Source organism: Schistocerca piceifrons, chromosome 1 (genome assembly GCF_021461385.2).
Source record: "Schistocerca piceifrons isolate TAMUIC-IGC-003096 chromosome 1, iqSchPice1.1, whole genome shotgun sequence".
In the NCBI taxonomy this organism is placed as follows: Eukaryota; Metazoa; Arthropoda; class Insecta; order Orthoptera; family Acrididae; genus Schistocerca; species Schistocerca piceifrons.
This window is the reverse complement of record NC_060138.1, coordinates 701,461,434-701,478,737: the sequence shown is the minus strand read 5'-3', so window position 1 is coordinate 701,478,737 and position 17,304 is coordinate 701,461,434. Positions and strand designations below refer to the sequence as shown.

The 17,304-nt window shown below is 40.4% G+C and overlaps 1 protein-coding gene across 1 annotated transcript in view; it reads right to left on the bottom strand.

The window, feature by feature from the left end:
* LOC124769265 (peripheral plasma membrane protein CASK-like) overlaps positions 1 to 17,304 on the bottom strand; it is a 698,413-nt gene that overhangs the window by 587,118 nt on the left and 93,991 nt on the right. Inside the window, exon 2 of the mRNA XM_047249162.1 lies at positions 16,625 to 16,730. Within this exon, the coding sequence (XP_047105118.1) occupies positions 16,625 to 16,730 (106 nt within the window). The remainder of the gene's footprint in view (positions 1 to 16,624; positions 16,731 to 17,304) is intronic.

Sequence of the window (17,304 nt, the reverse complement as noted above, 5' to 3'; positions counted from 1 at the left end):
AACTTCAGCTCCTCTGTCGCTCGAGAGTAACAGTGGGGGAGTTGGCATTGGACGAAATGAAACTCAAAGTTGCTGAGGACAGTTCTAACTTAAATGCTGAATTTGTTTATACTCTTTTGAATTCGTCTTTGTTTCTTTTTTGCAAATCTTTGTAGTCGCAAGATTCCATCGTATGCGTTTTTCAAGATTTCCTCTATTTGTGTAGATCTAGACAACTGATGAAAGGAAACATTTTTTGAGTAAAATGGAATCGTTGGTCCATTTTTACGCACCGTATACCGACGGCTGCTCTAGTCCTGGTCTACGGCGTCCAGAGCGATTATGCTACACATGTTCGCTGCCTGGATTCTAGCCCGCCTGAAGAGTTATCGGCCACGCGCCGCTATTTATAGTCAAGTTCGATACCCAGCGTCGGCCACTAGCCATAAACTGTGGTCTTCGTGTCCATAATACACGCATTATGCCATTTATGGACTACGCAAATGCAGTTTCAGAAACCGCCGGACACAACATCATAATGTAATCCGAACACTTACAAAATGAAGCCCTAGAATAGGTACTGCATCTGTCTTCGGTATGTCCTGCATTTCATGTGAAAAAAATATGGAGTAAGTTTTAATCAGGGCTTAAAGAAAAAAAAAGAACAGTAAACAAAGAAAAACTGCATACAAACTTCTAGTCCTCAAAACTGAAAAAAAGGGAATACATGAAGTTCTAAGGTAATTTAACAGCAAAAAATTTATAGAGAAGGACAATGAACTATCCAGAGCACAATAACATGCCTAGCCAAATCCAATAACAATCACAGATCGCAATCCCCAGAGCAGTTATACATCTCAAAAAAAGGATTCCATCAAAATATTATCGTCTGGCTGGACTCAATATAGCTAACACATACGGAATTATCTTCGCTGCGTATGATTCTCTTTCCTGTTTTGTGTTTGTGGCTGTCAATGCGCCAAATCACTTAAACCAAGAAATTTATTTTGATCAGTCAGATTTACAAGAATTTTCCTTTTCTGAAGGACTAGAGACGAGTCACTTCAGACTGTGAAAACAACTGAAATTGACTCAGATTCGAAAGAAACATTTTTGTAACGCTGCAGTAGCAATTAGTTTCAACAAAGGTTGTACACACAAATATACTTATCAGGAAATAAAATTTGAGACAGCAAGAAATGATAAAATATAGAGGGTTCGCCCTCTACGTCGGTCTCTCATACACAAAAGTGTAATTCTTCTAGCCGAGTTAATTGTATCACGGACACACAACATCCAGAACAAGAAAAGAATTAAATGCTTTATTCATCGCTTCCATCTAACCACTAAGGTCAATCTTCTGTGGTGTGTTTGATGGTTTGAGCTTCATTAGCGTAGTTACGAACATGAGACTGTAACCAGCCCCACAGATACAGAGCATTAACACTTCTACAGGCACCACTGGATCTCCCCTTGTTTCGTCCAAGTGGGTGACGAAGGTTAAAGCCAGCCAGTTTTACACACTGATCACGGATGATGGTAAGGCTATAGCGGTATGGATGAGACCATCCTTGTCTCAGTGCTTCATCAGGAGTAGAAGACGTCATAATTCTTGAGCCCGCTTTTTTTAAAAGAAAAAAAAAGGAAGATCAGGGTTTAACACCCAGTCGACAACGAGGCTATTAAAGACGGAGCACTAACTGATTGTTTCAAGGATGTGGAAGGATATCGATGATATCCTTTCAAAGAAACCATCGTGGCATTTGCAAGGAGCGATTTAGGGAAATCTCAGAAAACCTAAATCTGGGTGCACGGATGAGCTAGTCACTGCGCCACCTCGCTCGGTAACCGTCTTCCAGAAAAGTTATGGAAATTTGTGCTAAATTCCAATGGGATCAAACTGCTGAGGTCATCGGTCTCTAGGCTTACACACTACTTAATCTAACTAAAACTAAATTACACTACGTACAACGCACAGACCCATACCCGAGGGAGGACTCGAACCTCCGACGGGGAGAACCACGCTGACCGTGGCAGTCGCGCTAGACCGCGCGGCTACTCCGCGCGGCCAAGGTTTATGAAATATCATTCATTGTAGTAGTTCACTCCGTTTCTTCGTGGATGGGAAGGGAACACTACTTTCAGTTACCTAGACCGTAACTGGCAAGGCCGTTTTGCCGTCTGACGTGAGGCGGCTGAATGTTGCTCAGAATATACAACCATTCAACAGAGATGTGATTCTTACTATGTTTCGCAGTTGAACTTTAGCTGATGGAATGCAGTAGCTATTTAGCCACACAGTAAAGCAACATTCAGCTGCAGAAATACTAGTGTTTAAGCTAATGTCTGCAACGTACTCACATTTGCTGCTCACGAAGTCCAGATAGCCTTCCCCGTCAGTTCTTTAGAAGCAGTTACGATAACCAGAGGAGTGTGCTGACCGCCACTCAATACTGCAGTCGCTATATCCGTACGGCCTGAGACACTGACAATTGAAGTGGGCTTGACGCGGATGTTTCGGGCGTCTAGCACACTCAACAACGGAGACGATATCGTTTACATCTCTACGGTAACGCTTCACTGCTGCCGCGCTTCTAGGCAACTACGGTTTGCTTTCGCGGTTGAATGCTCGCGATAACTGAGCTAGCTTCTCACGCCTTATGATGTATGAGTATAGACATTTACTGATCTAAGGCAGAGAACGCAGCAACGGTCTATCGGCTTTTCGTGATTATCTCGAACCGAACGGCGTATACCTTATTTAAGTTCAGAAACCTGCTGGTTTTAGTCACCCTGGCGATGGCAAATATATCTGCTATATGCGGACGAAGGATGAGCGTAATATACAATACTGACTCCGTGAAAGACCGTACTTTACGAAGATAACCTCGCAGATCTCAAGCAGAGAGCTGTTTCTACAACTTCTTAGATGTCATTTTACTGTGAAGGGTTACACTGACAGCCATAACTTCACCACACAAAGGAACTACTCTTGCATCAGATTGATATATATTGACGAACGCTTATAAACCTGTTTTTGTCAAGGAGTGCCCTTTAGTGGTAATAAGAATAAATGGTCTTGTTGTATTGATTAGCAAAAATATATGTTCTGAGAGAAGGAGAAAGTTAGAAATGTCTGAGACAAGAATATAAATAAATGAATCATGGGACAGACTACAGTGTGTGATACATTTGTTTTATTGAGGAGTTAAATTACAAATAAAAATAAAAATCTTGGCTCCCATCTCGACGAAGACAATAGTGAGACAGAATTTACTTATCACTCGTACTGTACAAGAGTAACTCTGGGTCAGGTTAATTTTAACGCAACAAATTCCAAACTGTGTTTATTGATGGTCCCTACGACAATGGTGTTGTGGGAGGACGCTAGAAGTGCATGTCTACCTTCCTGGGATGTAGCTGGCGGTTAGGATCATCCAGGTAATGACAACCTGACACATCTGCAGACTTCCATCAGAACTCGCTTGTAAGTCAGACACAGTTTTTTTGTTGAAAGTCCACTTTAAAGTGGCAAAATAAAATAATAGCAACCGTGACAGCCCGCTATTTTCTTTTCGTGATCGACCTTTTAAATGGCACCGAGTAGCGTGATCCAGGCTCAATTTTGTTAGTGTACTGGAGCAGTCAAAACATAGTGCTCGCGTATTCACTGTCCCCCAAAGAGGATCTCGTGGTGGACGCCAGGTTGACGAAAGTGTGGCTGTACGCCCTCACAAACTCATAAGAGCATGTGAGAAACTAGTATGACGCTTCCTGTTGGGGTCATTACAGGATTCACAGGACAGTATACAATCATCGCCTACTGTCTATGTAACTCGTTGAGGAATATTAGTTTTCCTGTTTGTGAATCAAATGCAGAATACATTCTAATTGGTAACTCATGTTTGGGTTCCTCCCACTGTTATGACTGTGGTACAGTCCTTCCTGTTCAGGTACGTCTCCACGATAAACTTCGATTAATCGATGTTCAAATTGACTTCTTGATCCACAACTGTAGGATCGAGTCAGATGTTTACAAGACCACACAGAATTAGTAGTAGGGCTAACAGAGTATGGATTCAGTCTGCATTGTTGCCACATTTTCCCCTCCCATTCCCTCCACATTTCTGTTGCTCTATGTATGAAGTGGCAGGAAATTCAAAATTTACTGATAAATTCAAAATAAGCCAGTTGTGCTACAGGTTCTTCCCCCCACCACTCTGATGTCAGTGGGGAAGTAGGGCACTTGTCCTAAGTGTAAAATGCCAGGAAATTAAAAAAACATCCAAGATTGTTCATTGTTCTATTAGTGTGAAGTCAAAAAACATGGCGATCTACAATGGTGGCTCTGCAGATACAGGTGCAGCCTGCATGGTTGTCAGATTTCTCCAGCCTCATGACATCAGAAACCAGTATGGTGGATCTGTGAATATTGGTGCATCATGCATTATTCCACAGGTTCCTTGTGCTAAATTTAAAATGATGGGAACTTCGTAAATCATCTTTTACCTATCATGTTACAATGCACCTGCTGCAAGTCTAAAGTGTCACTAGCCAAAATGTCCAAACTTTAAATAATTTACCCCCCTCCCCAAACTTTTCTGTCACCGTAATTCGCACAACAGTCACCCTAAGCTCATTTATGCTAGGCTCATACTTAACAGTTAATATTTACAGTATGATAGGTTGTTAACAAGTCTGACATTATTAAAAACAAAGTCTCCCACCACAGTTCTCTTAAGTTTGGAACCCAAGAGCTCGTTTGCACCAAGTTCGAAATGGCGAGAAATCCACATACCTTAAATGTAATATGGCGGGCAGCCCTCTGATTCTCAGAACTTGACCACTTGTCCCGGCTTTCATCCACAGAGCTCACTGGTGAAGCATGTATGGACACTTGTCACTGTTGTGTGTAGTAGAACGGGACTGGGGTAGATATGCAGTTGTGTCTTATTTAAGCACCATGCCATGCCACAGTAAGCTGAAGGCTCACAGTCCCAACTCGGCAGCTGCCTCACGCACACCGCACTGCACTATCCGCAACCAGAAGCCATGTCGCAGTGTGCCATTCACCACGGCCAACATTGAACTGTCAACAGACCCTGGCACTTGACCATCGTTGAGTGCTTGACATCACACTCAATGCTCTGCTACAGGGAGACAGCTTTTACATGTGTATCAGAGCTCATAAGTTGTGTGATCAGTTAGGAATGCAGGCAATTGTCTGTCCTCTGTTGTTTGCTAAGGCAGTGCGCCCCTGCCACAGCTGATGTGAACCGACACAGCTTTCAGAAGCACTGTGAAGACTACATGATTTTACAGTTAAACAGTGTCTAATTTTAAGACTAGAAAGGTTCTGGCTTCTTACTTATCTGAAATATTTACAGGAATGAGGCGTTATTAACGTTCCAGCACCCAGACAAAGTATCTCTAGCATGTTTCTTTTGTATAGATCTCCATACACTTTGGTCATAAACTTTAGGAGGATGAAACTCCTGTACAGAAATCACATATGGACTGCTATGACCACACACTTCTTTTGTTACATGAAATTATTATTCTTTAACTAACGTCATTTTTCTGTCCTATGTAGGATTTGGTGGGAATTAAATTTTAGCAGTAGTCATACCCAAGGAGAGTACGATAATATGGATAACCGAAGTGGAATTCTCATTAACAGCATGTTGTTCCACAGTCTGTGCAGTAACAGTTGGTATGTTTCTACAGATATGTGGAATCAAATGTTTACAAAATTCCTGCTAATTGTGAATGCAAACCTGACGTCCAGTACCATAGTATGTGTTTGGATCAAATGAATTTGATGGCTAAGAAATGGGGAATGCAGTTTCAAATATTTTTCTGTGTCTCCCAACTACCCAATGTAAAATCAGTTTTCAAGATGATCATAAGGCACTTATAGATTATTGCAAATATGAGACTTTTAATGTTTGAACAATTACCACTGTGTGTGTGTGTGTGTGTGTGTGTGTGTGTGTGTGTGTGTGTGTGTGTGTGTCCTTAGGATAATTTAGGTTAAGTAGTGTGTAAGCTTAGGGACTGATGACCCTAGTTAAGTCCCGTAAGATTTCACACACATTTGAAATTTTTTTTAATTTTCATAATACTGTCGTAAAATGGTTCAGTAACTTTTGTAAACACATTTAAATCTTTCTTGCTAAGGACCCTGAGTTTTTCAATGTATTTTATGCTACCAATGTAAGTAACTTGGCTTCATCTAATTTTCATCCAAAAGAAGTCGAGATATGTAAAGCACTTTAGGACAGGACACGTTGACACTTTCAACTATCAAGGAGTTCAAATTATCCCATGAGACACGTAACCAGGAACTGACTAAACTTGCTACAAAAAAGGGTTAGCTCAAAAAGTAATGGATAAGTGATCGATACAAGTTGTCTGTGGGGTAGAAGGTTGTTTAGTTAAACGTGTAGGTGACGTGCCGAACATCATGGTTCTTGTAAGAGAGCCTTGTGTGTTTCTTCATCATCATCATGAATCATCTCCTCCTCCTCCTCCTCCTCCTCCTAGTTTCATAAATAGATTGTTTTCTGTGGCTCTTCATTGTCTTCATCTGCTTCATCTTCGTCTGTCTTCTTCTACTTCAGTAACTACTTTTCAGTCGTTATCTCTATAAATGAAGCGAGTTCAGTCCTTTCTTCGTGTCATTTACTCTGAAATGGTCTTCCGGTAAGACATTGTCGCGAGACGACGCAGTGGCTACCACATTGGACTCAGATTTGTTGGGAGAACCAAGGCACAAAACCCCGATAGACCATCCATTCCTTAGTTTCCTAGCGGCTGAATGGTTCGGTTGAGAAGGACATAGCCGACTTCCTATCTCATACTGCTCGAATGCAAGTTTGTGCCCCGCCTCTATTGCATTATCGTCGATGGGACGTTCGACTCTTCGTCTTTCCATTGGGTGCCACTTCGTCACACATAAGAGGAAAAATAAATGTTAGAAATCATGGTAATTTAAATTGTGTAACAGGTGGCTTGCAGGAACAATGGCGGCTCTAACGATTCAATCAATAACTGGAGAAACCGGTCATCAAGAGGAATCCTTGTTATCTGTTGCAAAGGGATGCTTGACTGCATGCATGTCTCACGCATCTCTGCATAGTTGATAGGGAAAACTCAATAAATACATTTAGAACAATGCTTGCAACTTGGATGGAAAACTGGTTCCAGAATAGGACACTTTCATGTGCAGTGTTCCTGTGCTGTAAACCCATCACAGGCAGCAAGTACATGATGTGTTGCCTGACTTAATCGATAAAAACGACTTGCTACAACGTTTCATAAAAATTTCGACGTCAGGATGAAAAAATGGAAGGGTTTATCAAAATAGCAAGCATCAGGAAATGTAAATAACTATGCTCACAGATTTCCGAAAAGGAGGCAGGCTTAGCGTTTAGAAAATTAATGATTGTTAGAGCTTTAATCTGCAGCTACGTAAGTTTATGCTCGGCGAGCCACTGTCCTTTGTTTTCTTCCTGGGACAAAGACAGTCATCCTGATAATTTTTTTTTATCGGTTGTTTAGTATAGATGGCCTTTGTCAGTTGGTTACTACTAGCTTGGCACGCTGGCGATATTTAATTCGAAGCAGAAATGCGTAAAGGCATGTCTATTGTAAAAGAAAACCTCACGGACTATCTGGGGAAAATGGAGCAGGGCGTCATCCTGATGTGTCGAGCCTGCATAGTGTGTAGTAAGGGCTTAGTTTCTGTTAATAGAAAGTCATCAGTGGTCATTAGCATTATATTTGCGCATCAGTAACTGATACATAAGGCACTGGCAACTACCAACGCGGCCAGAAGCGAATTTCCTACTAAGATTGTCGTCCAACTATTTCATACGCTCCAAATACTAGCGAATACACAGTATTAACTAAATTCCCCTTACTGACGTTAAGGGCTTTAGTGGGGACTTAGACGGTTAAGATTAGCATAGAAACTCACGACAGAGAAGATACCATTTTTCCGCTACACGCAAAATACCACACACTGATCTCCTGCATTTTCGGCTCCACTGACTAGGCTATTACGTACGTAATTCATTGATCATCTGATGTCCCACACCTACTACAGATTTGTTTACCTGTCATTCAGATGAGTATTTGATCTGCCTAGAGAGGTTTGTACCTGCTGTTGCGCTTGTGGTCTTTGTTTATACTGCTGTTCCGTTGTAACCATACACTACATTACAGATGAAAGCTGTACGTTCATTTCATTTTTAGTGTGTTGCTGTTGACCACGGTGAATTACAAGTTTCGGAATACGCCGACGTGATGTTACTGTACGGCGAAGACTTGTGCAATGGGAGGGCTACTCGTCAGTTGTGTGCGGAGCGTCTTCCACACCGCCAGACATCACCGCACTTTTCCTTTGCTACGGTGTACCAGCGGGCCTATGGGACAGGCACATTCACCACCTGCATGGCGACAGTGGTGCTCCACGGCTGCACACCTTAGTCTGAAGCGTCTGAACTTGACGCAGTGGAAGAGGACGCGACGACGAGTACAGGAAACGTAGCAAGTAGACTGACGGTTGGTTGCGTGTTCTGCATGAGCAGCAGGCAACCACGATATTTTGTGTCGGGAGCCTACTTCTGCAGACGGTTTTTGCACCGTTGTGTGGACGAGCACGACTTCCCACGGTGCATCCTTTTCACGGGTGAAGCAAATTTCACCACAGCAGTCATGTGCGGGCTGATGAAAACCGGCATGATGCGCGGCCCCAATGGTTTCAGGAGAAATACAATTTGGACATATCGACGAGTTCCTGGATGGATTGTCAATGGGCCCTATCTTCTTCCACCACAACCCACGGATGCCGCATACTTGCGATTCCTCGAAGCATGCTGCATAGGGACTTTGAAGATTTTTCATCGCAAGTGTGTCAAAACATGTGGTTCCACCAGGGTGCTGCACCACCTCATTTTTCACGTGCGGTCCAGTATCACCTGGACCAAAGATTTGGGCAACAGTAGATAGGTCATGGTGGCACGATTCCCTGGCCTGCATGTTCTCCCGGTTCTCCTTGCTGCACTGCTACCTAAGAGGTCACATGAAATTCTTCATGCACTAGGTGCCTTTGGCATATGAGGAAGAGCTACCTACTGGCGCGGGTTATGGCTGCGGCGGATGCTGGGACACCAGGGATCGGTGGTCGTATCACTACAGACCCTACTTGTAAGTGAACTAGACATCAAGCGGCAGGAGTCAATGAGCAACATCTGCTGTTGTGTTTTTCGTGAAGAGGGAAAACGATGTTTCGGAACATGAGATCCTATGCTAAACTTAACCCCACTACAATTTCTCCAGCTATAGAAGAGAATTTAGTTATATCCTGTAGAATTAACCAAATAAAAACACTCTTGTCTTATTTTACTGCTGACAGTATTAGCAGCATTCAGGAATCAGCTCCCAACATCTTTTCAGACCCGATTCCAGTCACGCGACAAATCTGTAGCTCGTTGGTGGCGTGGCATCTTTCCGGTTATCCTGCCAGTTTGATGATTATATTTTTCACAACTTATTTCAGAAACTAACACAGTCGCTTTCTACAGAGGTTCTGAGAAATGGCCTTGTGTGTGTTAGCTTCCTGGACTGCAATCAGATTGTAGTTTGTGGTTGCTACGTTTACAGTTCTTACTGTTTGTGGCTCAGTTATCGGAAACAGCAGCATTACTGCGTTCTTCGCTGTTCAGTTTTTTTTATTTTGGTAACAATATACCAGCATGAACAGCAACATGAAGATTAAATATTTCCACCAGTTTGCATTTCACCGTAGATTTGCAAATGAAATTTTCGATATGATCCCACTCTGTATCTAACCAGATATATAGTGCCCAACTAGCACTATGTAAATACCAACTAGTCTGAAATCTTTTGCGCGCGTCTGCAGTTGGTACGCTCTTCCTGTTACAAGGCGACTTTCAGTCACCGGAAAGTGTGCGGGAATGTATGTAACGACGATCACTGCACAAGGCAAGGCACAATAAGCTGTAGAAGACTATCTGATGCCAGTGAAAATGTCGCTGTTCATATTCACAGGCCCACTGCAAGCGAATAAACCGCTAACAGAAGATGAAGGGCATTCCCAGTATTGGGAACTGCTAAGCGTGTTGACGTCGATAACCTTCGACTTCTTACTGCATAATTCTTGTTGTGCTAAGACAGTGGATCTACACTTGATAGCACAAAAAAAAAAAAAAAAAAAAAAAAAAAAAAATCAGAGTTGAAAGGTGAACTACCCGTCGCTCTAGAGGGAGTACAGTTCCGTTCACGATAGTAAAGAACACACATAATTGAGACTCATTTTTTTGTCTGTACAAATGTCGTTCTACATCGAAGTTATAGCTGTGGTTAACTTAAACGTTGCGAACCATACGCCTTGGTCACCACTATAGAAATACGAGAGCCCTCCAAGCCCCAGTGTGTCGCTGACTTACAAGTGTCTCTCTCGTCATTTAAGTCAGTTCAAAACTCACTGCAGTATTAGTATTTGGAGTCTGTTTTTCCCGTTTTCTATAATCCAGTCACACAAGTGAGAACGAAATTCAGAAATTCAGTAAGCGTCAACGGTAATGCTGTTACATAAACGAAACAATCAGTTCTTCGTAATATTCAACTTCCTTCAAATGCTTGATTTTAAGTTAGGCTTCATCTTGAATTTTATTGGTATCTGAAGATACATCAAGTTTACTGTTAGCAGTCACTACATACTAACATCCACAGTGTGTTCCCAAGGTTTAAAGCTTCATCAGGTGGATTTATAGGAGTATTTGTTAATAAGACACGTTTTTGTTGTGTGACGACCTTAGGGTTAACTGTGGCACTGTCTTGTGGCGAAACAAGACCCTTTTTCGGATGTTGGCTCTTCGAAGGTCTTGACTAAAAAGTAAATGTAAATGTAAAAATAAAACAGCTAAAAAAGAGCACTTCTCTTGCTGCTTTCTCTGCCATTATACACTACATCACACACAAACTGTCACACTTTGTAAATGAAGACTGTGTCTTCAAACTGCTAGGGGCAGAGAACATATAGAGAGAAAAAAAAACACTGTTTCAAAGTACAAAAAACATATCAAAATACCAAAATTATTTTAGAGATTAAGTCTTAAAGCATTGTGGGGATCCTTGGTTGAGTTGATGAACACGTATGTTGGAGAAATATCAGAAGTGGCATAAAATTCCTTTTCTGTCAGATCCACGAAAGCTTAAATTCAATATTCGTTTAGTTTATCAGGTGACATGCCGAACACATTGCAATAATTATGTTGCCAACAATGGCAAAATTTTACGTTAATAACAATTTTGGCTGACATTCAGAGAGACAGTGAATAAAACGAGCGCGTCAAGGAGAGGCAAGTTTTGGATATGATACAGCTGTGAAAATTGTTACACTTGTTGTATGTTACAACTAAGCAAATGTTTAAGTAATACACTGATACTGAATTAAAGATATGCAGGTAGGTATATTCTAATAATATCAACCGTTACATGTAGTATCAGGCTGACATTTGGTACAAACTTTTGGTTCCACTTTGCTGGACCTATTGAGTTTTTCGCGATTTGGGCAAGTCAATTGTTCACATGAAAAATATCAAATAAAACACGCACATACGAAAATTATATAATATTGATAGAAAAGGATCTGTACACAATTTGAAATACTTACTTTGACATGTGTATTCATCAACTCAACCAAAGATCTCCACAGTGCTTTAAGACAACTCTGAAATAATGTCGAGTTTTGCTAAATGGTCTTTGTACTTTGAAACAGTGTTCCTGTATTTGCTATAATATGTTCTTTGGACGTATTAGTCTCCAAATACAATTTTTTTTTTATGAAGTGTGACAGTTTATATGTGATGTATTACGACAGAGAAAGGCGTCTGTGACCATTGGAAGTATTCTATTTTAGTTGTTTTATTTTCACATTTACGTTTATGTTCAGTTTTTAGTCGAAAATCTGCAAAGAGCCCTGTTCTGTTTCTCCACTACACAGTGCCACAGGTTACCGCATATCATAACAAAACACACACCCATGCTGTATCAACACATGTAAGTCCACCTGATGGAGGTTTAAACATTTGGAACGCGTTGTGGATACAAGTAACCAGTGACTGGTAATAGTAAGTATGTTGTTTCATTCAACTTAAGTTTCTACTACACTGTGAGGGACTTAATAATAATAATAATAATAATAATAATAATAATAATAATTCCCGTCGAGTCCCGGGAAAAGAATAGGCCCCCGGTATGTTCTGCCAGTCGTAAAAGGCGACGAAAAGAACAAACCACTAATAGGGCCAACCCTCCTTTTAGTGTGATTAGTTGGTTCAGGACGGAACTAAAGAAGCCTCGGACAAGCGCCGTCATGGTCGGGGACGATGCTTGAACCCTATGCCCGCCCACAATGTTAACCACACTGCTAGCCAACTGGAAAATGATTCAAATCCAAATAGAGGTGTTTTGCAGGATATGCTTCCTGCAACCACCCTAGAAGGGAAACAAAGACAGAGGATGAGATGGTCAGATGAAGTTAATCGACACCTCATGTTCTGTTATTACCAAGCAACAAACCTAGGAACCAACACAACTGGATACAGATCACAAGTATACACAACATTTATTACCAGATACCCAGAATTAAAATTTTTAACAGAACAACGACTAGCTGATCAGATCCGTGTAATAACCAAAAATAACAGGATACCCCAGTCAGAATTAGAAAACATCAAACAACAAGTACGACAAATACTGTAACAAAAAATGTGAAATCAGAAGAAGAAAAAAATACAGTAATGTACTCAATCATCCCAGAGCAAACAAACAAAGAACAACACGCATCAATTAAACAATCAGAGGAAAATGAAATCTTAAGACAGCCACCAGAACAAGCACAAATAGATCACGAAGTGACACACATGTTAGATATAGAAGAAAAATTTCAGCTGACATATATAGAATACAAAGACACAAATACAGACATTTGACCATTCTTGCATAGACCGTCAAATAACCCACAAGTCGAAACAACAATAACAACTATCAACACAATCATACACAACAAAATAAATGAAAACACAACTATAGAAGAGTTACAACTACTGGTTTATATAGGAGCACTCACTACACTAAATATACACACTAGGCAGCGATCAGAACCAACCAACACACAGAAGAAACCCACAAAACCAGCATGGCAACACAGGCCACAGATCAGAATAGAAAAACTGAGAAAAGACATCGGACAGCTAACACAATTTATAAGAAATGAAATATCAGACAAAAAACGAAAAAGGTTAGGTAAAATCTCACAACAAGAAGCGATAGAGAAATTAGATGAAAAGAAGCAGAAATTACATGCATTGGCCAAACAACTTAGAAGATACAAAAAAAAGTGAAAATAGAAGGAAACAAAACCAAACATTCAACACAAACCAAAAGAAATTTTACCAGACAATAGATAACACACACATTAAAATAGACAATCCACCAAACATAAGAGACATGGAACACTTCTGGAGCAACATATGGTCAAACCCAGTACAACATAACAGGCATGCACGGTGGATACAAGCAGAAACGGATACATACAAGATGATACCACAAATGCCTGAAGTGATAATTTTGCAACATGAAGTCACCCAAGCAATTAATTCTACTTACAATTGGATGCCCCTGGAAAAGATAAAATAGCAAATTTCTGACTAAAGAAATTCACCTCAACACATTCACATCTAACTAAATTATTTAACAGTTACATTGCAGACCCATACACATTCCCTGATACACTTACACATGGAATAACTTATCTGAAACCTAAAGATCAAGCAGACACAGCAAACCCAGCTAAATATCACCCCATAACATGCCTACCAACAATATACAAAATATTAACTTCAGTCATTACACAGAAATTGATGACACATACAACACAGAACAAAATTATAAATGAAGAACAAAAAGGCTGTTGCAAAGGAGCATGAGGATGTAAAGAGCAACTGATAATAGATGCAGAGATGACATGTCAAGCTAAAACTAAACAAAGGTCGCTACACCACGCATACATTGGTTACCAAAAAGCTTTTGATAGTGTACCCCACTCACGGTTACTACAAATATTGGAAATATACAAAGTAGATCCTAAATTGATACAGTTCCTAAACATAGTATTGAAAAATTGGAAAACCACACTTAATATCCAAACAAATTCAAATAATATCACATCACAGCCAATACAGATTAAGCGTGGAATATATCAAGGAGACTCATTAAGTCTTTTCTGGTTCTGCCTTGCTCTGAACCCACTATCCAACATGCTAAATAATACAAATTATGGATACAGTATTACTGGAACATACCCACACAAAATCACACATTTGCTATACATGGATGATCTAAAACTACTGGCAGCAACAAATCAACAACTCAACCAATTACTAAAGATAACAGAAGTATTCAGCAATGATATAAATATGGCTTTTGCAACAGACAAATGTAAGAAAAATTGCATAGTCAAGAGAGAACACACTAAACAAGAAGATTACATATTGGATAACCACAGCGACTGCATAGAAGTGATGGAAAAAACAGATGCCTATAAATATCTAGGATACAGACAAAAAATAGGAATAGACAATACAAATATTAAAGAAGAACTAAAAGAAAAATATAGACAAAGACTAACAAAATACTGAAAACAGAATTGACAGCAAGAAACAAGACAAAAGCTATAAATACTAATTCTATACCAATATTGACCTACTCATTTGGAGTAGTGAAATGGAGTAACACAGACCTAGAAGCACTCAATACACTTACACGATCACAATGCCACAAATATAGAATACATCACATACATTCAGCAACTGAAAGATTCACATTAAGCAGAAAGGAAGGAGGAAGGGGATTTATTGGCATAAAAAACCTACATTTTGGACAGGTAGACAATTTAAGAAAATTATTTATAGAACGAGCAGAAACTAGCAAAACACACAAAGCAGTCACTCATATAAATACATCAGCTACACCAATGCAATTTCATGACCACTTTTAGAACCCTTTAGATCACATAACATCAACAGAGACGAAGAAAGTAAATTGGAAAAAGAAAACACTACATGGCATGCACCCGTATCATCTAACACAGCCACACATCGATCAAGACGCATCCAACACATGGCTACAAAAAGGCAATATATAAAGTGAGATGGAAGGATTCATGATTGCAATACAGGATCAAACAATAAACACCAGATATTACAGCAAGTATATTATTAAAGATCCCAATACCACAACAGATACATGCAGACTTTGCAAACAACAAATAGAAACAGTAGATCACATCACAAGCGGATGTACAATACTAGCAAATACAGAATACCCCAGAAGACATGACAATGTAGCAAAAATAATACATCAACAGCTTGCCTTACAACATAAACTTATAAAACAACACGTTCCCACATACAAGTATGCACCACAGAATGTACTGGAGAACGACGAATACAAATTATACTGGAACAGAACCATTATAACAGATAAAACACCACCACATAACAAACCTGACATCATACTCACCAATAAAAAGAAGAAATTAACACAACTAATTGAAATATCCATACCCAATACAACAAATATACAGAAGAAAACAGGAGAAAAAATTGAAAAATACATCCAACTGGCTGAGGAAGTCAAGGACATGTGGCATCAGGATAAAGTTGACATTATACCAATTATACTATCAACTACAGGAGTCATACCACACAATTACCACCAGTACATCAATGCAATACAGCTACATCCAAATGTATATATACAACTACAGAAATCTGTAATTATTGATACATGTTCAATTACCCGAAAGTTCCTAAATGCAATGTAACATATACCGTACAGTTAAAAGGAAGTCACGCTTGATCAAGGTCCGCGTCACCTTCCATTTTTAACCAGACATAACGTCTGAGACAAGAAAGAAATAATAATAATAATAATAGTAACAATAATAATAATTTATTACCACTGACGTGACGTAGCACCCATCATCATCATCATCATCATCATCATCGTTTGTATCTCCAGAGGCAAATTAACAGCTCACCATAATAACGGAGCGGTGCGTTTCGTCAAATGAAGAGGAGGGCATCTAACACTCAATACAGAGCCAGAAGAGGGTGTCTCTGGTTGAGAACAATTAGAGAAACAAAACGCCACCTAATCAGGTGTTGATCTTGATACCCTACCCACGTTGAGTCCGGATGTTGACCATCAGATACAGAACACTGACGGAACTTTTTCTATTTAGTTTCTATGACGTGTAAGTATAGGTAGTGAGAGCGTATAATATTTGTATCTTCCTGGACTAACTCTAGAACATTGATAAGCCCAACGTTAATCTCAATGTAAATGGGAATGTTACGCGTTGCGTTTCATTTGCGTTTGTGCTGTAGAGGACTTCTCCCTCTGGCAGAGTGTGGTAACGATCAATTTTTTTTTGTTAACGGTATTAGACAAGCTAATGCAATCTGCTTTGGTGAGGGGTGTGCCTACCGACTAGCTCTGTCACCGCCTGCCACCAAAGAGGGCGAACTTTGTGAGGCTGTGTACTTACTACTCGAAGACCATGTAGAGCATGCCCTCGGAGCTGTACGTCTCCAGCAGCTCCACGATGTGCGGGTGTTTCAGCATGTGGCAGATGGTCGCTTCCCGCTTCAGGTCTGCAACACAAACATCACGCCATTACCCAACTGTACAAAAAAACATACTAATACAACTTGTACGCATTTGTAACGTATGTCGTGTCATTTCTTTCGGACATATCCGAAAGAACAGACACAATTTCGAACCTGCAGCCATTATCAAACAAGGCACAAAGGAACTTATGACGTTTACCATCTGGCGGACACTCATTTACATCAATGAGGAAAGCTGAAAATTTGGCCGGACTGTGATTCGAAACCGGTTCTCCTGGTCATCAGTAGATGCTCCGACTGCTAAGCCAGACAGACACAGTGATTAGCACGCCTCCCGTCAGACACAAATTCTCAACTTTTCGACACACATCCTTATGTACACACCATTCTCGAACTCTTAGGGGAATCGGCGGAAGGCCGCGAGGAATGAAGATAATGGGCAGGGACGCAACATCACTACCGGTAGTGTGTGGGTAAGTTCAAAATTTGGGTCTGACGGGAGGCGTGCTAGGATAGTCCGTGCAGTTGCGATGACCACTGTGTCTGTATGGCTTAGCAGTCAGAGCATCTACTGATGACCAGGAGGACCGGTTTCGAA